Here is a 25464-nt window from a genome sequence, read left to right on the forward strand (position 1 = left end):
TTAAACAAATACACAACCAGAGCCCAATTTCGGGCTTTTCCGAGGGAGGTTCACCCTGGATGAGGTTTATCAGCGATTACAATAATAACAGTTTTCATGCTCGTGTATGTCCCAGTCTGTGCCAAACATTCTACTGGCCCCACAAAACCCAAGAACCCTGGCGGGGGGCATGGGGGTGGAAATGCTCTTCACACCCCCATTTTGCAGAAGAAGGAACTGAGGCTCGGAAAGACCCAAGGTCACATCCCCCAAGCGGGGTAACCAGAATATGAACCCACGCAGTCTGACCCCTGAGCCTGCACTCAACAGGCCCCCTCAAAGAGGCCATCCTCGCCTCCTCCACCATTCGCCACACACCCCTTGAAACTGGGCATATGTAGTACTTCCCCAGGAGCCGGACTTAGTGGCCCCAGCACCGGAGAACAAAACAATCCTTGTCCGCCGGTAAATCGGATGGACGCCGGCGGGGCCTGGGCTCCGAGGCCGCGGTCCGCACGGCTTCGCTCACATCGCTAGCCCCGACCCCCCGGGGGGAGCAGGAAGCACCCGGACGGCCTCGAGAACCCGGGAAGGCCCGGCCCGCCGCGTGACCTTGGATCCACAGCCCTGCTTCGGGCCTCAGTTTCCCCAACCCCGCCTCGCGCCGGGGGCCTCCCGGGAGCTCGCGCCTGTGGAGCAGCAGGCCCCTCACACGCCCCCCTCAGCCTCCGGTCTTCCCGCCCTGCTTACGCTGGAAGGCGGCCGCTCCAGGGACGCCCACCATCGCCAAGCGCCTCCGCCGCGCGCCTCCCGCCTCCAACCGCGGCCAGGGTCGCTCGCAGGCGCCGCCGCGGAACCTGAAGCCGCGACGCTCGCCAGCCCCAGCACCGCCGCTGCTGCCGCCGCCAACGCCGCCGTTAGGCCGCGCGCCGCCCCGCCCCCCGGTTGGCTCCGCCCCGCCCGCCGGGCACGCCCCCGCCGCGCGCCCTCGCCCGCCGGACCAACGCACGCGGAAGCCCGGCCCCAAGAACAGCTCCAGCTAAGCCCCGCCCCCCTGACCTGCCCCGCCCCTTCCGCGCGAACCTGACGCCCTATCCCGGCTCATCCAGCTTCTCAGACCCGCCCCTACTGTGTCACGCGCGCCCATCACGCGCCAGGCCCACTCGTCTGGCACTGGGCTTCCGGCTGTGGCCAGGGCAGCGACCCAGTCCCGGAGGAGGAGGCAAGGCTGTAGGGGGTGGGGCTTAGGGGGGAGGGGACAGCGCCGCACCTGAGTTCTTCAGGTTAAGGCCTGGTCGCCCAAAGCCTGTCGTTGGGTAAGTCGCTTCCCCATTCTGGTCTACCCTGTGCCAAATGTCTAAAATGTCGTCATCATATTAATAACCGTTAGTTATCATTTCTATTACCGAGCTCTTTATCATCTTTAGGTGCTATTTCCATACACTCATCCAGTTAACCCTCACAATGAGGGAGAGAGGTACTATTTTACCTTTTCTGCCTATACATGCAGAAAGGGCTTTCGCTTCAACCACCTTGGCCACTGCTTACTGTTAGCATAAAGTAGAGAAGGGATTGCAAACTAGAAACTTCGGACTTCAGACCCAGTACTTTGAGCTACTCTGAACTATTCTGCCTCCCAAAGACTCAAAAACAGGAATTAAAATTAAAACAAGAGATTAAAAACTACAAACTCCAGTGCATTTGGCTGGCTCAGTTGGCAGAGCATGCACCCTTGATCTCAGGGTCGTGAGTCCAAGCCCCACATTGGGCATGGAGAATATTTTAAAAATAAATAAATGCATAAATAAAAATAAATTTTAAAAAATTTCAAACTCCTCTATATACAAAAACATCATAAACAAATTTCTTTTAACTTTGCTTTCTTTTATAAGCAGAAGACAGGGATAAAATATCTGCAACATATTCAACAAAGGATCAATATTCAGAATAAATAAAGAAGTCCTATAAACCAATAAGAAAAAGATAATTTAATAGAAAATGGATGGGGGCACCTGGCTGGCTCAGTAGAGCATGCAACTCTTGATCTCAACGTCATGAGCTTGAACCCCACGTTGGGCATAAAGATTACTTAAAATTAAAAAAAAAAACGGACAGGGGCGCCTGGGTGGCGCAGTCGTTAGTCTGCCTTCGGCTCAGGGCGTGATCCCGGCGTTATGGGATCGAGCCCCACATCAGGCTCCTCCGCTATGAGCCTGCTTCTTCCTCTCCCACTTCCCCTGCTTGTGTTCCCTCTCTCGCTGGCTGTCTCTCTGTCAAATAAATAAATGAAATCTTAAAAAAAAAATGGACAAAGAGGATGAATAGACAATACACAGAAAAGAAAATCTGTATGGCTAATAAACATTAAAAATAGATGTTCAACCTCTCTCATAATCAGAAAACAAGCAAGGAGTTGCCATATTTCATGCATTCGATTGGAATTTCCACTTGTGGGTCTCCATCCCAAATACTTGTTCATGTGTACAAAAAGATGCATAGGAAGGAAGTTTACATCAGAATTGTAAAAGAACAAAAATCAAAATTGGCTTGAATGCCCTACATGGAGAACTAGTGAAATAAACTGTAGGAAATAATATACAATATTTGAAAAGTAGGTAGATCTACTTGTGGTAATAAGAAAAGGTTGCCAATACATATTGTGAACTGAAAAAGCAAATTGGAGTTCCATGAAGCTATTCTTTTGCTTTACTTCCAAGTTTTGGATAATTGGATATTTTTCAACACCTACATACTATGTACACTCTAAAATGGTGTTAAATCCAAGAGCCCACACACCAGAGCCAGACAGCCTGGATATACAATCATGGCTTCACATTTACCAGCTATATAGCCTCAGACAAGTCATTTCATCTTTCTGAGGCTCAGCAAATGGCTCATGATAGGACCTAGCTCACAAGATTATTGCATGAAAAACACAGTACCTGCTACATTTCTTTAAAGGTTTATTTATTTATTTGAGAGAGAGAGTGTGGGGGCGGCAGGGGGGTGGGGTGGGGGTGGGGGTGGATCTTGAGCAGACTCCCTGCTGAGTGCAAGTGCGAATCCATTGTGGGGCTTGATCTCAGGACCCTGAGATCATGACCTGAGCCAAAACCAAGAGTCGGATGGTCAACCAACTGAGCCACCCAGGTGCCCCCCTGCTATGTTTTTTAAATGTTGCAATTATTATTATATGCACTTCCTTTTTTTTTTTTTTTCTAATTCCCATTCCTACTCACTATCCCCCCTAGCCTTTACCCTTCCTGCCTAGAAGTTGCTAGTACATATTAGGTGCTCAAAAAAATTCCATTGTTGGGGTGCCTGATTGACTCAGTCAGTAGAGCATGTAACTCTTAATCTTAGGGTCCTGAGTTCAAGGCCCACCTTGCATGTGGAGCATACTTAAAAACAAAATTTTTTTTCAAATTTACAGAAATACATTACCATTTGAATCCTGCTGTATACTGCCTTGCCTTCTCTTAGCACTTGGCAATCTGGGATATAATGAGTGAACATTTTATTATTTTTCTTAAAAGATTTCACTTATTAGAGAGAGCACATGTGAGAGAAAGAGAGAGAGGAGGAGCAGGGGCAGAGGCAGAGGGAGAAGCAGACTCCCTGCTGAGCTGAGAGCCAGACTCAGGGATCGCAACCTGAGCTAAAGGCAGATGCTTCAGATGCTTAACCAACTGAGCCACGCAGGCGCCCCAGCTGCAACATTTTAAATATTTTTATGATACAGACATTTAATAAATGCTTGCTGAGGAGCACCTGCCTGGCTTAGTCAGTGGAGCATGTGACTCTTGATCTTGGGGTCATGAGTTTGAGCCCCACATTGGACATAGAGATTACTTAAAAATAAAAATTCTTAGAGGGAGGGGTGGGTGCCTGGGTGGCTCAGTCAGTTAAGCATCCGACTCTTGATTTGGCCTCGGGTCCTGATCTTGGGGTTGTGAGTTTGAGTCCAGAGTTGGGCTCCATACTGAGTGTGGAGCCTCCTTGGGATTATCTCTCTCTCCCTCTGCCCCTCCCACCCACTTAAAAAAAAAGTCTTGGGGCATCTGGCTGCCTCAGTCATAAGAGCATGCAACTTTTGATGTCAGGATTGTGAGTTCAAGCCCCACATTGGGTGTAGAGATTACTTAGAAAAATTAATAAATTTAAGGGGTGCCTGGATGACTCAGATGGTTAAGCATCCAACTCTTGGTTTCAGCTCAGGTCATTATCTCAGGGTCCTGGGATTGAGACCCAAGTCAGGCTCTGCGCTTGGGTACAGAGTCTGCTTAAGATTCATATTCTCTCTCTCTCTCTCTCTCTCTCTCTCATCCCCTTTCCCTCTGGCCCTTACTCTCTCTAAAATAAATAAACAAATAAAATCTTGGGACGCCTTGGTGGCTCAGTCAGTTAAGTGTCTGCCTTCAGTTTAGGTCATGATCCCAGGGTCCTGGGATCAAGTCCCACATTGGGCTCCTTGCTCAGCAGAGAGCTTGCTTCTCCCTCTGCCTGCTGCCCCCCCCCACCTCCCGCTTGTGCACGCTCTCTCTCTGACAAATAAAATCTTTAAAAATAAATAAATTTAGGGGCGCCTGGGTGGCACAGTGGTTAAGCGGCTGCCTTCGGCTCAGGGCGTGATCCCGGCGTTGTGGGATCGAGCCCCACGTCAGGCTCCTCCGCTGTGAGCCTGTTTCTTCCTCTCCCACTCCCCCTGCTTGTGTTCCCTCTCTCGCTGGCTGTCTCTATCTCTGTCAGATAAATGAATAAAATCTTTTAAAAAATTTAAAAAATTAAAATAAAATGTTAAAAACAAAAACGAAAACAAACAGCACAGTTCCAATCTGCAGGCAGTATAATGTGAACACCCTTATCTCTGGAACCTGTGAATATGTTACCTTACAAAGCAAAAGGGACTTCACAGATGTGATTGAGTTAAGAACCCTGAGATGGGAAGATTATCTTGGGTTACTCAAGTAGGCCCGGTATAATTAGAAGAACCTTTAAAAAAGAGTCCGAGAGGGGCACCTGGGTGGCTCAGTCAGTTAGGCAACTCTTGATTTTGGCTCAGGTCATGATCTCAGGATCATGAGATCGAGTAATATTGGCTACACACTCATGGTAGAGTCTCCTTTTCCCTCTCCCTCTGCTCCTCTCTGCACATGCTCTCTCCCTCTCTTGCTCTCTCTCAAACAGATAAATAGATCTTTAAAAAAAAAACTTAGTGTGGTGCCTGGGCGTCTCAGTCAGTTAAGTGTCTGCCTTTGGCTCATGTCGTGATCCCAGGGTCCTGGGATTGAGACCCAAATCGGGCTCTCTGCTAAGTGGGAAGCCTACTTCTGCCTCTCCCTCTGCCTGCCACTCCACCTGCTTGTACTCTCTCCGTCAAATAAATAAATAAATAAATAAATAAATAAAATCTTAAAAAAAAAAAAGGAATGAAAGAGGGGGGAAAAGAATGAAAGAAGGAACATTACTATAGACTTTACCAATAGTAATAAATAACAATTTTATGACTATAAATTTGATAACTCAGATGAGATTCACCGATTTCTTAAAAGACACAGCCTATTGAAACTCACTCAAAATATTGATAATCTGAGCGGTGCCTGGGTGGTGTAGTCAGTTCAACATTTGACTCTTGGTTTCAGCTCAGGTCTGATCTCAGGTGGTGAGAATGAGCCCCTTGTTGGGCTCCATGCTCAGTGCAGAGTCTGCTTGAGTTTCTCTCTCCCTCTTCCTCTTCCCCTCCGCTCTGCTCTCGCTCTCACACGCACTCCCTCTCTCTGTGTCTCTCTCTGAAATAAATAAATCTTAAAAAAAAAAAAAGTTGATAATCTAAATATTCCGGTATTTATTTTTTAATTTGTAAAAATCTTTTGGTGGGGTGGGTGTGGGGACCCACATCCAATATTTATTAAATAAAATAAATTTGTAGTTAAAAATCTTTTAGCCAAGGGGCACCTGGGTGGCTTAGTCTGTTAAGCTTCTGGCTCTTGATTTCGGCTCAGGTCATGATCTCAGCATCCTTAGATAGAGCCCTAAGTTGGGGGTCCTTGCTCAGTGGGAAGTCTGCTAGAGATTCTCTCTCTCCCTCTCCCTTTCCATCCCCCGTCACTCTCTCTCTCTCTCATAAATAAATAAATCTTAAAAAAAAAACAAAAAACTTTTAGCCAAGAGAACCCCAGAGCCAACAGGCTTTAATTGCTAATTCTACCAAATATTTAAGAAGAAATAATATCAATTTTACAGTCTCTTCCAGAAAATAAAAGAGGAGGAAACATTTCCAACTCATTTTATGAAGCCAAGATTACCCTGATAGCAACAGCACATTAAGATATTATAAGAAAAGAAAACTTGAGACCAATATGTCTCATGAAGACATTAACAAGCAAAAATCTTCAACAAAATATTAACAAATTGAATTAAACAATATATAAAAAATACACTGCATCATGGTCAAATTGGAATTATCCTGGAAATGAGAGGCTGGTTTAAAAACTTACATTTATTTGTTTGTTTTAAATATTTTATTTTTAAGTAATCTCTATACCCAACACGGGGCTTGAATTTACAACTCTGAGATCAAGAGTTGCATGTTCTATCAACTGAACCAGCCAGGTCCCCCTAAAAACTTACGTTTACACAAAAACCTATATGTGACTTTTATAACAGCTTTATTCAAAATTACCAAAAACTGGCAATCATCTAAATGTCCCTGAACTAGTGAATGGATACACAAACTGTGGTATGTTCATCATACAGATGAACACTGTTTAGAGATAAAAAGGAACAAATTTCGGGCACCTGGGTGGCTCAGTCGGTTGAGCGTCTGCCTTTGCCTCAGGTCATGATCATGGAGTCCTGGGATTGAGCCCAGTGTGGGGCTCCTTGCTCATCGGGGAGTCTGCTTCTCCCTCTGCTTCTCCCCTCACCCTTGGCTCCTGTTCTCTCTCTCTCACTTTCTCTCTCAAATAAATAATAAATAAATATCTTTAAAAAAAAAAAAAGAACAAATTTTTTTAAAGATTTATTTATTCATTTTAGAGAGAGACAGAGTGCGTGCATGCATGTGAGTGGGGGGAGGGGCAGGGGGAGAGGGAGAGAAGTAGACTCCCTCCTGAGCCAGACTTGGGGCTCAGATTCATGACCCTGAGATCACAACCTAAGCCGAAATCAAGAATTAGACACTTAACCAACTGAGCCACCCAAGCACCCCTAAGGAACAAATTTCTGATACTCAAAATAATATGGATGAATTTCAAAGAAGCCAGACCTGGGGCACCTGACTGGCTTATTTGCTGGAACATGTGACTGTTGACCTTGGGGTTGTAAGTTCAAGCCCCATGTTGGGTGTAGATTACTTTAAAAAATAAGATAAAATAAAACAAAGAAGCCAGACTCAAAGGGTTACATATTCTATTATTCCATTTATGGGATTTTTTTTTTTTTTAAAGATTCATTTATTGCGGAACCTGGGTGGCTCAGTCGATTAAGCATCTGACTTCAGCTCAGGTCATGATCCCAGGGTTCTGGGATCAAGCCGCATGTCAGGCTCCCTGCTCCGTGGGGAGCCTGCTTCTCCCTTTCCCTCTGCCGCTCCCCCTGTGCTCTCTTGCTCATTATCTCCTTTTCTTTCTCAAATAAATAAATAAAATCTTACAAAAAATAAAGATTCACTTATTTATTTTGAGAGGGGAGAAAGAGAGAGACTGGGAGAGCAGGGGGAGGGGCAGAGGGAGAGAGAATCTCAAGGAGACTCCCCACTGAGTGCAGAGCCCAATGTGGGGTTCCATCTCAGAACACCTGAGATCATGACCTGAGCTGAAATCAAGAGTCAGACACTTGGGGCACCTGGATGGCTCAGTTGGTTAAGTGTCTGACTTCAGCTCAGGTTATGATCCCAGGGTCCTGGGATTGAGCCCCACATCGGGCTCCCAGCTCATCGGGAAAGTCTATCTCTCCCTTTCCAACTCCCTTCCTCTACCCCCACCCCCCCACTCATGCTCTCTCTTTCAAATAAATAAATAAAATAAATAAATAAATAAATAAATAAATAAAGACAAGTGAGGGTCCACCTGTCACTTGGGCTCCCTTGGCTGTGTCCGCTCTCATTAAAAAAAAAAAAAAAAAAAAAGAGTCAGACACTTAACCAACTGAGCCACCTAGGTACCCTATGGGATTTTTTTTTTAAAGGCAAAATTATAGGAACAGAAAACAGATCTGTGTCATCAGATACTCACGGTAGGGGTAAAGCATGACTATAAAAAGGCACAGAGAAATTTGGGCTGATGGAAATGTTCTACATCTTGTTTATCATGATGGTTATGTGATTTTTAAAATATTTTTAATGTATTTATTTGTCAGAGAGAGGAAGCACAAGCAGGGGGAGTGGCAGGCAGAGGGAGAAGCAGGCTCCCCACTGAGCAAGGAGACTGACGCGGGGCTTGATCCCTGGACCCTGGGATCATGACCTGAGCTGAAGGCAGATGCTTAACCAACTGAGCCACTCAGGCGCCCCATGATGGTTATATGATTATATGCATTTGTCAAAACTCAAAGAACTGTACATTTTTAAAAGTCCCAGATTATTTTATGTAAATTTTTCAAAAGCAAATTTAAAAGTCAAAAAGTGAGGGGTGCCTCACTGACTTAGTCACTAGAGTATGCAGCTCTTGACCTCTGGGTCGTAAGTTTGAGCCCCACATTGGGCAAAGAGATTATTTTTAAAAATAAATAAAATCTTGGGTCGCCTGGGTGGCTCAGTCATTAAGCGTCTGCCTTCGGCTCAAGGCGTGATCCTAGAGTCCTGGGATCGAGCCCCACATCAGGCTCCTGCACTGGGAGCGTGCTTCTTCCTCTCCCACTCCCCCGGCCTGTGTTCCCTCTCTGGCTGACTGTCTCTCTCACTGTCAGATAAATAAATAAAATCTTTTTTATAAATTAATTAATTAATTAATTAAAAAATAAATAAATAAAATCTTTAAAAATAAGTAAACAAAAATTTTAAAAAGATTGACAAATTGAAGTATAATATGTATGTATGGCAAGATGCATGAATGTCAAACATACAGTTCAAAGACTTGTTTCAGGCTTAACACCACTTACATCATTTTCCACCACCCTAGAAGGCTCCCTGATATCCCTTTCCAGTCAATATCCCCATCCAAACGTTACCTACTACTATTCCGACTTCTATCACTATACGATCGGTTTTTGTTTAACAGCTTTATTGAGATATGACTCATATACCACACATCTGCCCATTTAAAGTGTACAATTTGGTGGTTTTTAGCACAGTCACAGAGCTGTGCAACCAGCACCAGAATCTAACTTTAGAACATTTTTATCACCCCAAAAAGAAACCCCATGCTCATTGGCAGTCACTCCCCATCCTGTCCTTCCCCAGCTCTTACAACTGCCTTTTAATTTTTTCTAAGCTTATTTATTTAATTATTTATTTTCAGTAATCTCTACACCCAGTGTGGGGCTCGAACCCACAACCCCAAGATCAAAGTCCTGTGCTCTACCTATTGAGCCAGGCACATGTGTGCGCACACACACACACACACCCACTGATTGCTTTTTTTAAAACTTTATTGAGGGGTGCCTGGCTGGCTCAGTCCATAGAGCATGTGACTCATGATCTCAGGGTCCTGAATTCCAGCCCCAGGTTGGTTGTGGAACCTAATTAAAAAAAAAAAGAAAGGAGGGGCGCCTGGGTGGCACAGCGGTTAAGCGGCTGCCTTCGGCTCAGGGCGTGATCCCGGCGTTATGGGATCGAGCCCCACATCAGGCTCCTCTGCTATGAGCCTGCTTCTTCCTCTCCCACTCCCCCTACTTGTGTTCCCTCTCTCGCTGGCTGTCTCTATCTCTGTCGAATAAATAAATAAAATCTTTTAAAAAAAAAAAAAAAGAAAGGAAACTAAACACTTGATTGAGGTGTACCATTTATGTAGAATGAGCCACATCAACTTAACGGGCTCCATTTGATGAATTTTGATAGCTGTATATACCTGTGAAATCACCAGCACTATTAAGATAAAGAACATTTCCATCACTCCCATAAGATTTCTCGTGTTCCTTTGTAATCCATCCTTCCATCTGCACCTGGACCCAGCGAATCACTGATCTTTCTTTCTTTCTTTCTTTCTTTCTTTTTCTTTCTTTTTTTTTTTTTAAGATTTTATTTGTTTATTTCACAGAGAGCTAGAGAAAGAGCATGAGCAGGTGGAGGGGCAGAGGGAGAGAAAGAATTTCAAGCAGACTCTGTGCTGAGCCTGGCACCTGATTTGGGGCTTGATCTGATGACCCTGAGATCAAGACCTGAGTGGAAATCAAGAGTGGGACACTTAACCTACTGAGCCACCCAGGTGCTCCTACTTTCTATCACATTGGTTTGCATTTTCTAGAATTGTATGTAAATGGACTCATACAGCAGGCGTTCTTCTTTTTTTTCCCCCCTAAGATCTTATTTATTTATTTGACAAAGAGAGCCAGAGAGCACAAGTTGGGGGCGGGGGGGGGGGGGGTGGAATGGCAGAGGGAGAAGAAGAAGCAGGAACCCCGCTGAGCGGGAAGTCTGATGTGGGGCTCCATCCAAGGACCTTGGGATCATGACCTGAGCTGAAGGCAGACACTTAACTGACTGAGCCCAAGTGCACCAGCATGTACTCTCTTATCTGGCTTCTTTCATCTGGCATAATGATTTTGAAATTCATCTGTGTTGTTGTGTCCATCAATAGTTTACCTGCCTTTATTTTTATTCCCTGGGAGTAGTCCATGGTTTGGATATACCACATTCCACTGTTTTTGAAAATAAAACTCTCTTCCCGAAGACCTGGACAGCCCTGGCTTTAAACCTGTAACTTTCTCAAGTTCTGTTTGGTTTCAGATGTAGAGAAAATAAATTAGTCTCCACAGGTTTACTACCTTTTCTGTTTCTTCACCTTTCTTGCTTAAGAAATGGTGTGTGTGTGTGTGTGTGTGTGTGTGTGTGTGTGTGTGTGTGTGTGTTGAAGGTGGGGAAGAGAGGCCCTCTGGAAACAATCAGCTCCAAGGAGCTCAGCCTGTGGTTGACTGGTTTCCTAAGGCCTAGAGGCTCAGGGACACTAACACCTAAGGGGCAGAGTCAGGCCTGGTGCCTTATAAACTGAATTTGATTTCACCTTTCCAGCAGCTCCATTTTCCAGCCAAAGGAGCAGAGGCTCAGAGAGGTTAAGAGACTTACCAAAAAATTTGTCTGAGTCATAAGCTTAGTCTCAGATGACAAAATTGAATTCTGACATTCTTGGGGCACCTTGGCCGGCTCAGTTGGTAGAGCATATGAGTCTTGATCTCGGGGTTGTGACTTTGAGCCCCCCATTAGGTATAGAGATTAGTTTAAAAAAACAAAAACAGGGGCACCTGGGTGGCTCAGTTGTTAAGCGTCTGCCTTCGGCTCAGGGCGTGATCCCAGGGTCCTGGAATTGAGCCCCACATCAGGCTCCCTGCACCACTGGGAGCCTGCTTCTTCCTCTCCCACTCCCCCTGCTTGTGTTCCCTCTCTCGCTGGCTGTCTCTATCTCTGTCAAATAAATGAATAAAATCTTAAAAAAAAAAAAAAAAAAACTAACTAAAATTAAAAAATAAAAAAGAGGGTACCTGGGTGGCTCAGTCGGTTAAGTGTCTGCATTCAGCTCAGGTCATGATCCCGGGGTCCTGGCATCAAGGCCTGTATCAGGCTCCTTACTCCCGCTGCCCCTCCCCCTGCTCCTGCACACGTGCTCCCTCTCTCTCCTTCTCAAATTAATAAATAAATAAAATCTCTAAAAAAATAAAAATAAAAAAGAATTCTGACATTCTCTCACAACCTTTTATTATTTTTTTTAAATTTTTATTTATTTATTTATTTGACAGAGGAAGGAGAGAACAAGGAGGGGGTGCAGCAGGCAGAGGGAGAGGGAGAAGCAGGCTCCCCGTTGAGCAAGGAGCCTGATGCAAAGTGGGGTTCTCCATCCCAGGACCCTGGGATCATGACCTGAGCTGAAGGCAGATGCCCAACAGACTGAGACACCAGGTGCCCCTTGCAACCTTTTAAAGGAATTATAGATGTGATAGACTTGAGGAAATTGCTCGTGGCCCTGGCTGCTTCATGTCCAAACCAAGTGATTGTTTTTCTTTAACTAGTGACTAAGAGGATAAAGATGGGTGGCAGGGAGAAGTGCATGCTGCCTGCCATCTGCACTGGCCAAGCCCCTTCTGCTAATGTATAATAAACACAAGGCCTAGCCAGATGACAGGCAGTGAGGGGAGCCGATTTAAAGGTGTATGATCCTTGTTGGATAAACAGGAGCCTGAAATGTCCATGGCACTTTAGAAAGCCTGTCTGTGCACTGGAGAACTATTTGGCATGGCTGGGGCTTTTCTAGTAAGCAAGACATTTTCTCTGTAGAAGGCTGAAGAGTCCTAGAGCCCCCAGGAGGAAAGATGACCAAGCTGAGTTATATTAAAATTCAGCATTATTTATGATCACGAGAGGAATGGGAGGGTTCTCATGGTGAGGAGCTTGTGTGCTATACAACAAGATGAGGAAGAAAATGAAAATCAGGGGCGCCTGGGTGCCTCAGTCAGTTAAGCATCTGCGTTCGGCTCAGGTCCTGGGTCCTGGGATGGTCCCCAAGCTTCTCCCTCTCTCTCTGCTCCTCCCCCTGGCTCTTGCTCTCTCTCACACCTTCTCTCTCTCTCAAATAAATAAAATTTTTAAATATTTTATTTATTTAGGGGCGCCTGGATGGCTCAGTCGTTGAGCATCTGCCTTTGGCTCAGGTCATGATCCCAGCTTTCTGGGATCAAGCCCCGCATTGGGCTCCCTGCTCAGCGGGAAGCCTGCTTCTCCCTCTCCCACTCCCCCTGCTTGTGTTCCCTCTCTTGCTGCCTCTCTCTCTGTCAAATAAATAAATAAAAATCTTTTTTAAAAAATAAATAAAAAATTTTAAAAAAGATTTTATTTATTTATTTAAGAGAGACAGAGATAGCAACAGAGAGAGCGACAGAGAGAGAACAAGCCAGGAGGAGAGGGAGAAGCAGGCTCCCGGATGAGCAGAGAGCCCAATGCAGGACTCGATCCCAGGACCCTGGGATTATAACCTGAGCCCAAGGCAGACGCTTAACCAACTGTGCCACCCAGGCGCCCTAAATAAAATCTTTTAAAAATTTTAAAAAGGGTACCTGGGTGGCTCAGTGGATTAAGCGCTGGCCTTTGGCTCAGGTCATGATCCCGGGGTCCCGGGATGGAGTCCCGGAATCAAGTCCAGCATCAGGCTCCTGGCTTACCGGGGAGTCTGCTTCTTCCTCTGACCCTTCCCCGTCTTGTGCTTTCTCTCTCTCACTTAAATAAATAAAATATTTTTACAAATTTTTAAAAGAAAATGTAAATCGCTCTTAGTTCTTAATACTGAGGAATAAATGCTCTCACCAGTTTACCAGATAGCCTCGATTTCTTTCTATTCATTAGTATTTGAACATAATTGAGATCGTGCTCTTGATGCATTTCTACATCCTGCCTTTTTTTGCTTTTATATACACAGTGTTTCTCCTTGTCACTAAAAATTATCCATCAATGTCACATCACTTTAGTGGATGGTCACATAATAGTCTGCTTTTGATAGAATCTGATTTGTATAATCATTAGGGCTGCTGCTTTTTATTTATTTATTTATTTATTTTTTTGCATCATAAATAAGGCCTTACTGAGCACCACTGTGCATCAGTCTTTCCTATTTTCAGGTTCTAAGAACAGGTTTTTCAGGGGCGCCTGGGTGGCACAGCGGTTAAGCGTCTGCCTTCGGCTCAGGGCGTGATCCCGGCGTTCTGGGATCGAGCCCCACATCAGGCTCCTCTGCTGTGAGCCTGCTTCTTCCTCTCCCACTCCCCCTGCTTGTGTTCCCTTTCTCACTGGCTGTCTCTATCTCTGTCAAATAAATAAATAAAATCTTAAAAAAAAAAATAAGAACAGGTTTTTCAAAATGGGATCATTGGGTCAAATAGTAGCAACATTTACAGTTTTACCCAATCCTATTTCCATCAGTAGTGGTCAAGCAGGCTCATCTCACAACACCCTGACAATGGCTATTAAAACAATCGTAGAGGGGCGCCCAGGTGCCTCAGTCGGTTAAGCGGCTGCCTTGGGCTCAGGTCATGATCCCAGGGTGCCGGGATCGAGCCCTGCCTCAGGCTCCCTGCTCCGTGGGGAGTCGGCTTCTCCCTTTCCCTCCGGGGCTGGTCGTGCTCTCTCTCTCTTGCTCACTTTCTCTCTCAAATAAATAAGTAAAATCTTTTTAAAAACGTATTGTAGAGGGGCACCTGGGTGGCACAGCGGTTAAGCGTCTGCCTTCGGCTCAGGGCGTGATCCCGGCGTTATGGGATCGAGCCCCGCATCAGGCTCCTCTGCTATGAGCCTGCTTCTTCCTCTCCCACTCCCCCTGCTTGTGTTCCCTCTCTCGCTGGCTGTCTCTATCTCTGTCGAATAAATAAATAAAAAATCTTTAAAAAAAAAAAACTTATTGTAGAACATTCCCAGATTTGTAGATGAAAATGTGATCTACCGCTAATGGCCAGTATTGCTCCCTGAGAGGTAAGTAAATTCATGAGGCTCAGAAGTGCCCAAGAGGAGAAGTGGCTGCCACCCCAAAGCAGTGCATCTCTTGTCCTGCAGGCAAGGATACAGAGGCTTGCTTCTCTCAACTTCCATACCGTTCTTCACCCCTTTGACTTCACAGAATCCGTGTCTTTCTCCTCATACTCACTTCCGCTGCCCAGGCTGAGGTTCTCATCACCGCACTTTTCTGGTCTCCCTTTAGACATTTTATTGCGAATATGTCACACTTGCAGACATGTGCACTGCTTGCTGCAGACTTCTCCTCGTTGGTTTTCCTGCGTCCGAGGTTCTCCCTTCCTCAACCGTCCTCTGCAGTCGGAGGATGTGACCACAGCTCACCTCGGATTTAGTTTCCCTGCCCATTCTCCAGCCTCCTTTAAATCCTGACTGGCTCCTCACAGCCTGACAGGGACTATTCAAATGCATCACGCTATTCGAGGCTGTACCCACTCTGGTCTCACTTACCCTCACCTTCTGCCTGTCCTGCCTTCCTCTCCAGCCACACAGAAATACCGCACATGAGGGGCGCCTGGGTGGTTCAGTTGTTAAGCGGCTGCCTTTGGCTCAGGTCATGATCCCGGGATCCTCCCTGCTCGGTGGGAAGCCTGCTTCTGCCTCTCCCTCTGCCCCTCACCCCACTGTGCTCTCTCTCTCTGTCAAATAAATAGAATCTTTTTTTTTAAAGATTTTATTTATTTATTTGACAGAGAGAGAGACAGCCAGAGAGGGAGCACATGCTGGGGGAGTGCCCTGTCATGCAGCATTTTCACTCGTAGGTAGATGCTGGACAGGAATGCTTCCATGTGTGCGTGAGAAGACATGTACCCAGTTACAGGAGCACTGTTTACCAGAGCCCAAACGCGAAAGTTCCCAAGTGTTTGTCAACAGGAGGATAAGTTGTGACACCTTCACACGGTGGAATACTGCATAGCAATGGCAGTGAATGAACTATTGCTATACAGACAACAGAACTGAATCTCACTTAGTGTTGAGTTAAAGAAGCCAGACACAAAACAGTACATACCGAATGATTCCACTTACATATAAAATTTCAAAAATAAGTAATACTGGGGACGCCTGGGTGGCTCAGTCGTTAAGTGTCTGCCTTGGGCTCAGGGTGTGATCCCGGCGTTATGGGATCGAGCCCCACATCAGGCTCTTCTGCTATGAGCCTGCTTCTTCCTCTCCCACTCCCCCTGCTTGTGTTCCCTCTCTCGCTGGCTGTCTCTATCTCTGTCAAATAAATAAATACAATCTTTAAAAAAAAAATAAGTAATACTAATCTGTGCTGTCGGAAATCGGGGCAGTGGTGACCCTGAGGATGGAGGAAGGGTAGTGACTCGGCTGGCACGCCGGGGGCTGGTGATAATTCTGATTATTGATCTGGGAGCTCACCTTCTCGGAGGTGTATTTAGCTTGAGAAAATTCACAGTTAAGATTTGTGCTCTATACGTTTTTCCTCCAACAAAAATCAAAACCAAAACCAAAAGAAAAATACTGCCCAGACTCCTCAATGTCCTATATTGCCTGGCCCAGACCTATCTCTTACACCTCCCCCAGCCCTCTCCTGTCTTCTCCACCTGTCCCTCGCACAGAGCTCTTCAGACCCTCAGCCGCACTCCTCTTTCTGCTGGGCGGGGAGGCTGGGCTGCCACTTGGAGACCTGGGAAGGGGAAGGGAGGTCACAGCCTGAGGCAAGGGAACGCATATGAAAGGTTTCAAGTACTCCCCAGAGGGCTCTGATTTGCTTTTTTTTTTTTTTCCCCCTTTAAACAATTGGCCACAAGCCACACTGGAAGTGAAGAGAAATCCAGAGATTTAGAGTCTCCTCTGAGAACGTGTGAGAAGCTCATCTGTTGAGAGTTGCCCACTCATAGAGGAGAGGGTCTCAGACGTCATGCTTATGCAACTGAACGCCCTGAGGCACTCAGAATTCAGTCTCCTTCAGCTCCCTGACTGTCAATTCTGATTGTATGTGGGGGAGTGGTACAAGAGACACACTTTAAGTCTGTTACTAATTTGGGGCCAGTCAGTGCTTCTGAGCCTCATTTCCCCATCTGCAAAGTCAGATAATAACAGTGCCTGCCTTAGGGGCCCTGGGGATTCGATGAGATAACCCTATTAGGTGCTAAGTGTGGTTCCTAGCACACGGCTTGTGCTTCCTTCCTTTACTGAGCACCTACTACGTGCAGAGTCCTGGGAATATAGGACTGAACAAGATAGCCAAAATTCCTGCCCCATGGAACCACCATTCTTGTGAGGGGACCCACACAATGGACTGACAGCGAGCAAGTAAATACTATGATAGGTGTCCTGAGGAGAAATAAGGCCCAGGGAGTTCTGTTTTATATAACGTGGAAAAGAAAGCCTTCTCTGAAAAGGGTATTTTCCATTCTTAAGACCTTAAGGTAAGAAGGGAAAAAAAAGTTGCTAGAAGCTGTGTGAGTTAAGAGTGGCTCCTGGTGGAGGGTAGCAGGAGCAAAGGCCCTGAGGCAGGTGTGTGCATGGCACAGAAAGGACACCAGTATGTGGCTGGACAAGGGGTCAAGGGCTAGATAAATGGGGCCCAGTAGGCTGCAGTAAGGAAATTGACTTTGTTCTGAGTGAATTTCAGAGCCATTAAACAGTTTGGAGCAGAAGAGTAACATGGTCTTTATGCCTCCAGGGTGAAGAGTATACCGGAGGAGGCAATGGTGGGAAGCTGCCACAGCAATCCGAGAAGGAGACAACGGTGGCTTAGACCAAGGTGACAGCGGGACCAAGGTGACAGTGGGGTTGGATTCAAGATTGATTGATTTTAAGACTAAAACAAATTTTTAAAAAGATTTTATTTATTTATTTGAGAGAGAGAATGAGCACAAGCAGGGGGAGGGGCAGAGGGAGAGGGAGAAGCAAGCCCCCCCACCCTCCACTGAGCAAGGAGCCCGACGTGGGGCTTGGTCCCTGGACCCCGAGATCATGACCTGAGCCAAAGGCAGACGCTTAACTGACTGAGCCACCCAGGCGTCAACCCCCCCCCAAATTTTTTTAAGTAATCTCTACACCTAACATGGGGCTCAAATTCACACCCCTGGGATCAAGAGATCAAGAGTTGCACGCTCCACCAACTGACCCAGCCAGGTGCCCCTCAAGATGTATTTTGAAGGTGAAGCCGATTGGATTTGCTGATGGCTCCTTTGCAGGGTACGGGAAAGAAAAGGGTAAGGGTATTCTGAGATTTGGGCCAGACCCCTGGAAGGATGGGGCAGCCATCCCCAGAGGTGGAGACAGCTGCGGGATGAACAGACACATCGTGGAGGCAAAAGCAAGGGTTCTGGCTCCAGGATGTTAACTTTGGGATGTGGGTGGACAGTCACATGCAGGTATACATGTCTTGCTGTGGTTGTTAAACTCCATTAGTGAGGTGGGACCACAGCGGATGCATAACGTTCGAAATAGCCTGAATGTAACCTATTTACGCCTTTCAGCCTCTGGTGCAGCTGAGCCTTGGCACTAAGAGGTTGCTAATCCTCTCCTCCCCTCCGCTCTGGGCCTCCCATCTGGTGCACCTTCCCCAGGTGTCAGCTGTGCTGGAAACTGCTCATCCCAGGCTCAGACTTGTTGTGTGACCTTAAACCGCCTATGGGAGGCGGTGGGTCCTGGGCCCGAAACTCCCAGTGTCTCCCCTCCCTCATCCGCATCCGGGCCCAAGGAGGCTCCTGCTGGTGGCTAGGGCAGAATTGGGTGCAGCTGTTTGCTTTACAACGCGGATGATTGCGCCCACCCCCTCGGTGCTCTAGGGCACAGCTTCACACCTGTTCTCCACCCTCCTGCCCAGGTGCAGAGAACAAAAGAACACCCACTCACCAAGGTCATTACCTTGAAGGGGCGGGGAGAAAGACTGCAATAGGGAGAGCCCTCTTTGGGAAAAGGGGAAAAGCTCTGGGGAATGAGAGGGTTTGCATCAGCCCGGTTTCACCCAACTTTCTTTGCTGCTCCGCGCCACCAGGACACACGGCTGTAGAGCACTTAAAGTATGGCTGGTGTGACGGAGGATCTCAAGTTCCGATTTAATTTAATTTAAATTTAAGTAGCCACTTGTGGCTAGTGATTGCCTTATTGGACAGCACAGGTTTAACAGTTGGCTCTGGAGGACGTTAGGATGATAATATGTTTAAGTAATAGCAAGCTAACATCTGTGATGCACATTCTGTGCCAGGTTCATTGCGTACGTTCTCTTATTTACTCCCCGCTGCTACTCTGTAGGAAAGGTAGGTTATTGTCCCCATTTTACAGATGAGGAAACTGAGGGTCAGAGTGGCAAAATCATCTGGTCAGTGTTCCAGAATAAGGAAGTGCTGAAGGCTGAAAGGGAACACCCAAAATCACATTTTCAAAACCTGACTCAGATCAAATAAGCCCAAAGACCCCTGCAGGCTTTGCAACTTCTAGCTCTCTACAAATGAATGGAGTGTGCAAATTGCTAAAGGAATGCAAATCAGTCTACAATTTGGGGGACAAAGCTCAGATCCTCTGGTCACACCCTGCATCTTTCTAGGCTGCGGGTGGGTGCGGAGGCTGAGTGACAAGGAGGGAGCTGGGAGGAGGGGGAATTGGGGGGAATGGGGGTGGGGGTGGGGCCAGCCAGCTGGTGTCGGAGACCCAGGACATCAGCTGGCTGGCGGGCTGGCGGGCTGGCGGGCTCAGACAATGGGCGGGGGACCTGGTCAGAACCCTCCTCCCTCCACACCCGGTCCTCTTCCCTACCCTGGCCAGCTGCCATGGGCACCTTCTCCTGTCTTGGGCAAGGCCTGGGGAGCAGGAGACCTGGGGGGCCAGTGCAGGATGCTGGGGAGTTCTATCTTGAATGACCTAGGGTGGAGTGAGGGGTGGGGGTGAGGGTGGGGGTGGAAAACAGGAAGTTAGGAGCTTCTACGGAGGTCTCCATAGTGACAGACTTTTTGCCGGGGGCTTTGCAAAAGTCCTTGCACTTGCTCCTCCCACAGTCCCCCTGGTGATGGTAATAATGATTATGATTAACATTAGTAACCCAGTGGCTCAGCCCACCTGTCTGGAAAGGAAGGTGTTATCTCTGTTAATCCTCAGGACCACCTAGGGAACAAAGGACTTTTATGCCCTCCCTTTTCCAAAGGAGGAGCCTAAGGCTCAGAGTGGTTAAGAGACTTGCCCAACATGGAAGACTTACAAAACGTCCCTTCTTCACCGTAGTCTCCCTTTCTTTCTTTCTTTCTCCCTTTCTTTCTTTCTTTCTTTCTTTCTTTCTTTCTTTCTTTCTTAAAGATTTTTATTTATTTATTTGACAGAGAGTGAGACAGCGAGAAAGGGAACACAAGCAGGGGGAGTGGGAGAGGGAGAAGCAGGCTTCCCGCTGAGCAAGAAGCCCAATGCGGGGCTCGATGCCAGGACCCTGGGATCATGACCTGAGCGGAAGGCAGACTCTTAACGACTGAGCCACCCAGACACCCCCACCCTTAACTTTCTACTTAAAGTTTTATTTTGGAGTTTTGCAAATTATAGCCCTCGCCTGCCCCACTGTTCTGTACCGTTTCTGAAGTGTTTACTAACCTTAAGCCAAGTTTGAGGTCTGTAAGTAAAGGTTTTTTTGAAAGCAGCTGGCTTTATCATTTACATATTGTTTATGTCTAATTGCTACAGCAGCGGGCAGCCTAGGTTTTACTATCTGTCCATTTATAGGAAAGGTTTGCCCACTCCTACCCTACCCCTGGCTCCAGAGGGAGGCTGGGTATTCAAGCTCACAGTCCCCTGACGGTCCTCTTCCTGACATTCCCTGACCCTTGGCTACTAAGGACCCTAGCAGATCATGCATTCATTCCACAAACAGGTCTGGAGCACTTGCTATGTGCTAGGCACTGGTCTAGGCATAAGGGACAAAACAGATGTGGTCCTTATCTACAGATATCAACAGTCACCCAGCACATCTCTAAATACAAGTAGTACAGCGTGCTGTGAACAGGGTGTATGGAAGTTGGAGAGCATTTGACATGAGAGCCAAGTTAATCTGGCCATCAGGGAGAAATTCCTGAAAAAGGTAATGGTAACATTCAAGGTCTGAAAAACAGTAGGGTTCCAAATTGTAGGTATCCCCTTTTGGGGAGACTACGGAGACTACCAATTGTAGGTATCCCCTTTTGGGGAGACTACGGAGACTACCAATTGTAGGTACCCCCTTTTGGGGAGACTACGGAGACTACCAATTGTAGGTACCCCCTTTTGGGGAGACTACGGAGACTACCAATTGTAGGTACCCCCCTTTTGGGGAGACTACGGAGACTACCAATTGTAGGTATCCCCCTTTTGGACTCGCCTACCCATTTCAATTCCTTTTCCTCTCCTCGGAGCCTAGATCTTAACTCAGACGAGACCCCTGACGTAGGGCAAGGGGCACAGCTAGAGAGAGGCACTCCCCTCTCCATCATGAGTTGAAGCATTGAGTCAGGCACAGAAGGTAGGTGGATAAGTTGGCAGTCACTCTTAAAAATGATTGCATGGTACCTTTATGTAGTATTTACAGCAGTTTATTCATTATGTAATTGATTCATTTGTAAACATTGAGCAAATATTGAACATGTACTGTGTGCCAGGCACTGTTCTAGACCTTGGGGATACAGCAGTGAACAAGACCAAAAAAAAAATATATATATATATATATCGCTGCCCTGGGGGAGCTTCTCACCACCTGGTACAGGAGGCAGTTCATAATGTATTGAGTATGTTAAGCGATGACCACCACCATGGAGAAAAAATAAAGCTGGAGCAGGTGGCAGACAGACCCTTTGAAATAGGGAAGTAAGAGAAACCCTCCTGAGACGGTAACAGTTTGGGGACACCTGTGTGGCTCAGTTGGTTAAGTGCCTGCCTTCGGCTCGGGTCATGATCCCAGTGTCTTGGGATGAGTCCCACATCGGGCTTCTTGCTCAGAGGGGAGCCTGCTTCTCCCTCTGCCTGCCGCTTCCCCTGCTTGTGCTCTCTCTTGCTCTCTCTCTCTCTGACAAATAAATAAATAAATCTTTAAAACAACCGAGAAGGTAACAGTTTGAGCAGAGAGCTGAGGATCTGTGTGGGTGTCTGGGGGAAGCATGCATTGATGAATGCTAAGACGCCATGAAATTCGAATCAATAGCATTCTCCAGTCATGAAATTCTAAGTAATAGAATTCTGGGGTTTATGGAACGCTAATCAATACTTCTCTGGTGCCATAAAATTCTAATCAATAGAATTCTCTGGTTGTGAAATTCTAACTAATAAAACTCTGAAGCCATGAAATTCTAATCAATCAGAAAACCTCCCTGGGGTGCCTGGCTGGCTCAGTCTGTAGAGCGTGTGACTCATGGGCCCAGGGTTGTGAGTTCAAGCCCCACATTGGGTGCAGGGCTTACTTAAAAAGCAAGCAAGCAATCAATCAGGAAACCTACATGTGAAAGCAGGTGGGGAGCAAAAATCTCAGTCATCAGTGGGTGTTAACTAGGTGAAGGCAGGAATAATGCCCAGGAGGAAATTGCAAATAGCACGTAGGATGGGCCTGTGGCAGGAGGGTAGAGAGGTTGGGAGCTGGAACCTGCCCTCTACCCAGCCGTTCAGTTGGTAAGACAAACTGTTGCAGAAGGATCTGTTTCTCTTCCTTTGAGCCATGACACCAGAGTTTCAGCAGAAGAGAAGCTGGGGAAAATAATATACCTAGGGGTGCCTGGGTGGCAGTTGAGCATCTGCCTTTGGCGTCCATCATGATCCCAGGGTCCTAGGATTGAGTCCAGCATCAGGCTCCCTGCTCAGCGGGGAGTCTGCTTGTCTCCCTCTCCCCCCACCCCCACTTGCTTGCTCTCGCTCTCCCTTTCTCTTTCAAATAGGTGAATAAATCTTTTTTTTTTTTTAAAGATTTTATTTATTTATCTGACAGCGAGCAAGAGAGCACAAACTGGGGGAGCTACAGAGGGAGAGGGAGAAGCAGACTCCCCACTAAATAGGGAGCCCCATATGGGGCTCAATCCCAGGACCCTGAGATCATGACCCAAGCCGAAGGCAGCTGATTAACTGACTGAGCTACCCAGGCGCCCCATCAAATAGGTGAATAAATCTTTAAAAAATAACAATAATAATATGCATAGAGGCACATCTGGGCTAGTCAGGCCCCAGTGCCAGGTCTGCTTCCAATCAGGCCTATGGCCTATGTAGCTCTCTGCCTACTGCATTGAATGAGAGGACGCTGGAGGGACTGTATATGGGCCTCAGTCCTACCTCTTGCCCTTACGAATATTATAATATGGTATTGCCCAAGACTGCTTCTCCCACCCCCCACATTTATTATTCATTGCTCCATCAATAGCATTATTAACAATAGCAATAATAGCAATGCCACGGACTGTGTCAGCGATGAAACCAAATGATCTATAATCATTGCTACTGAAAGTGTGGTTCCTGGATAGTGTTTGTTCCAAAACCGTCAGCACAAAATATGTAAGACATGAAGAGTGTTGAGAAACTTTTATGACAGTTTGACATTGCCAGGACATCCAGGCGCGTGACTATTTTTCCAACACTTCATTTTCCAGGTATTGTACAAAAAGTATCTGTCCGTAGTAGTTTGGAAACAGTAAACTGAAAAGAAAAGGAAAAAACAAAACAAAACAGTAAACTGGTCCCTTATCACAGATGGTAGGAGAAGCTCTCTTTATCCCCGATATCCCTTTAAAACTCACAACGAGCCTTGTGCAGCTGGTACTTTTATTCTTTCCACTTTCTGGTTGCAGGAACTGAAGCTCAGGGAAGTTGCCCAAAGCAAGTGGCAAGGAAGGATTCTAGATCTGTCAGAAGCAGGAGGCTGAACTCTCAGGCACACCTCCCTGCTCCCTCACCACCTCCACCTCTCAGCCCCCACCTGCCATCTGGGTTCCATAACCTGTTTACTTTAACTCCGCAGGTACCCACCCCTTCCTCCCGAGTCCTAATGAAAGGTGGTTCCAGCCCAAACATCTGCCCCGCTCCTATTCCTGCTGCTCCCACCCTTCGGCGTCTTCCCTCGCCGCCATCTCGACGAGCGCTCTCCAACAGGAGTCTCTGAGACAATGGAGACGTCTATTATCTGCTTGTCTGGTACAGCAGGCATTGGCCACATGTGGCTATTGAGCACTTGAGAGGTGATTAATGTGACAGGGGAACTGAATTGTTAAGTGTCATTATAAATAACTACATGTGGCTGGTGGCTGTTGGATTGGATCGTGCAGATCTAGAGAGGAAAAAGTCCAAACCTCACAGCGCACTCAGAGCCTTTGGTTTTGGATCAGGAACTTGCTGAGTGACCTCTGGGGTAACAGTCACAAAGTGAGGGCTAATAGATCTGGATGCAAATCTGTGTCCGCAAGCTGTGTGGCACTGGGTAAGTTACTTAACCTCTCTGTGCCATCAAGTCCTCATCTGTGAAATGGGACTAAGAATTCCCTTCTCCTAGGCTTAATTGGATTTTACTTACAGTCCTTAGGAAACTTTTTTCACTGCATACCAAATTGTGCTTCTTATAGACAGCAAGATGGAGTCACTCACGTCAAGCAGTCACCCATGCCAAGGAGTGACGTAATGAATCAGGAAGGCAGCCAAGGGCAATGAGCTGAGGATAGATATCACCAGAACCAGAACATGCTGGCAGCCCTCAGAACTGATAACTAGCAAAGCCAAGAGAGTCTGGAAGAACCAAGAAGTGATCATCAGTAGAACCAGAAGAGGTCTGGGAGCCCTAAACACTGATCAAATTCCTTTGAAGAGGGAGGATTTCTGCAGCAAACTGTCACATTCTCCAGACACTGACTCTTCCACGTCGGACCCTGTTAGAACGGTCTTTGCCCAAGACCCGACTGAGCTCTGAGCATAACAGAGAGCCTCCACTGCCCGAACGGAATGAGCAGTAAGCACCGAGAGCCGAGCCGGGACCAGAGCCCCATCTCAAGCTCACGGCCTGGCTTCAGGTTGGGTTTGTTAACTTCTTACCTTTGTGGTATCTTGTTTGTTGCGTGACTTTGTATTGTACTTTGTTTTGTGTGATGGGTATGGAGCCAAGTTGAATGGGATGTCATTGACTTTGGAATCCTGAACCTGCTTTACAGTTATGTTGACCTTGCTTTATGATTGAATAAAACTGACACTGCGGAAAGACAGCGCGTGTCCTGGCCTTCGTAGTCTCAGCTCCATGCTTCTGGGCTCCTATTCTATCCTCTGTCTCTTCCTCCCCTCTGCATCTGTGCAAACTGAGGCCCTGAAGGGGTTTAACTTTCCCAGAGTCCTTCAGGAAGCATCAGGCAGGGTAAGGTCTAGGTTACCAGGTCTCTTCACTCTTTAGGTTCTACTACCTGGAAGCTGTGTGACCTTGAGCAAGTTTCTTAACCTCTCTGAGCCTGGTCTTCCCTTTTTTAAAATGTAAAGAAAGCAGTCTTACCTCACAGCAGTCTTAAGAGAATTCAGTGATTAAACGAGAAAATGTGGGCGCGTGGGTGTCTCAGTCAGTTAAGCGGCTTCCTTCGGCTCAGGTCATGATCCCTGGGTTCTGGGATTGAGCCCCGCTTCCGGCTCCCTGCTCAGTGGGGAGTCTGCCTCTCCCTTTCCCTCTGCCTTTCCCTCTGCTCATGCTCTTTCTCTCTCTCAATCTCTCTCTCTCTCTCAAGTAAATAAAATCTTTAAAAATAAATAAATAATTGAGAAAATGTGCATTTAGCATACTGATAAGCTCTCAAGGTCAGCAATTACTCTTGCTGCTCTCTCGGTACGGTAATTAGTTTAACTATAATAATTATTATTATTCATAATTACTCCAGCCCAGGCCTCTTTCCTAGGCCTTTATTTATTTATTTTCA

General features: G+C 46.7%; 1 protein-coding gene and 1 long non-coding RNA gene across 5 annotated transcripts in view; one reads left to right on the plus strand and one right to left on the minus strand.

The window, feature by feature from the left end:
* The window catches only part of CBFA2T2 (CBFA2/RUNX1 partner transcriptional co-repressor 2), a 148989-nt gene extending 148088 nt beyond the window's left edge, over positions 1–901 (minus strand). For 2 of the 4 annotated variants that reach the window (XM_044385768.3, XM_026503300.4), the window contains exon 1: positions 730–901. In XM_044385768.3, the coding sequence (XP_044241703.1) occupies positions 730–763 (34 nt within the window). In that variant the 5' untranslated portion in view covers positions 764–901. The remainder of the gene's footprint in view (positions 1–729) is intronic. The other 2 variants (XM_057312590.1, XM_057312591.1) reach the window with 2 other exon arrangements.
* Positions 902–1233: 332 nt separating this feature from the next.
* On the plus strand, positions 1234–24767 carry LOC113258494 (uncharacterized). Its single transcript, XR_003317250.4, has 3 exons — positions 1234–1295; positions 17274–17371; positions 24142–24767. It is a non-coding gene; the product is annotated as an uncharacterized LOC113258494 (long non-coding RNA).
* Positions 24768–25464: the final 697 nt, after the last annotated feature.

This window comes from Ursus arctos, unplaced genomic scaffold (assembly GCF_023065955.2).
Source record: "Ursus arctos isolate Adak ecotype North America unplaced genomic scaffold, UrsArc2.0 scaffold_16, whole genome shotgun sequence".
Lineage (NCBI taxonomy): Eukaryota > Metazoa > Chordata > Mammalia > Carnivora > Ursidae > Ursus > Ursus arctos.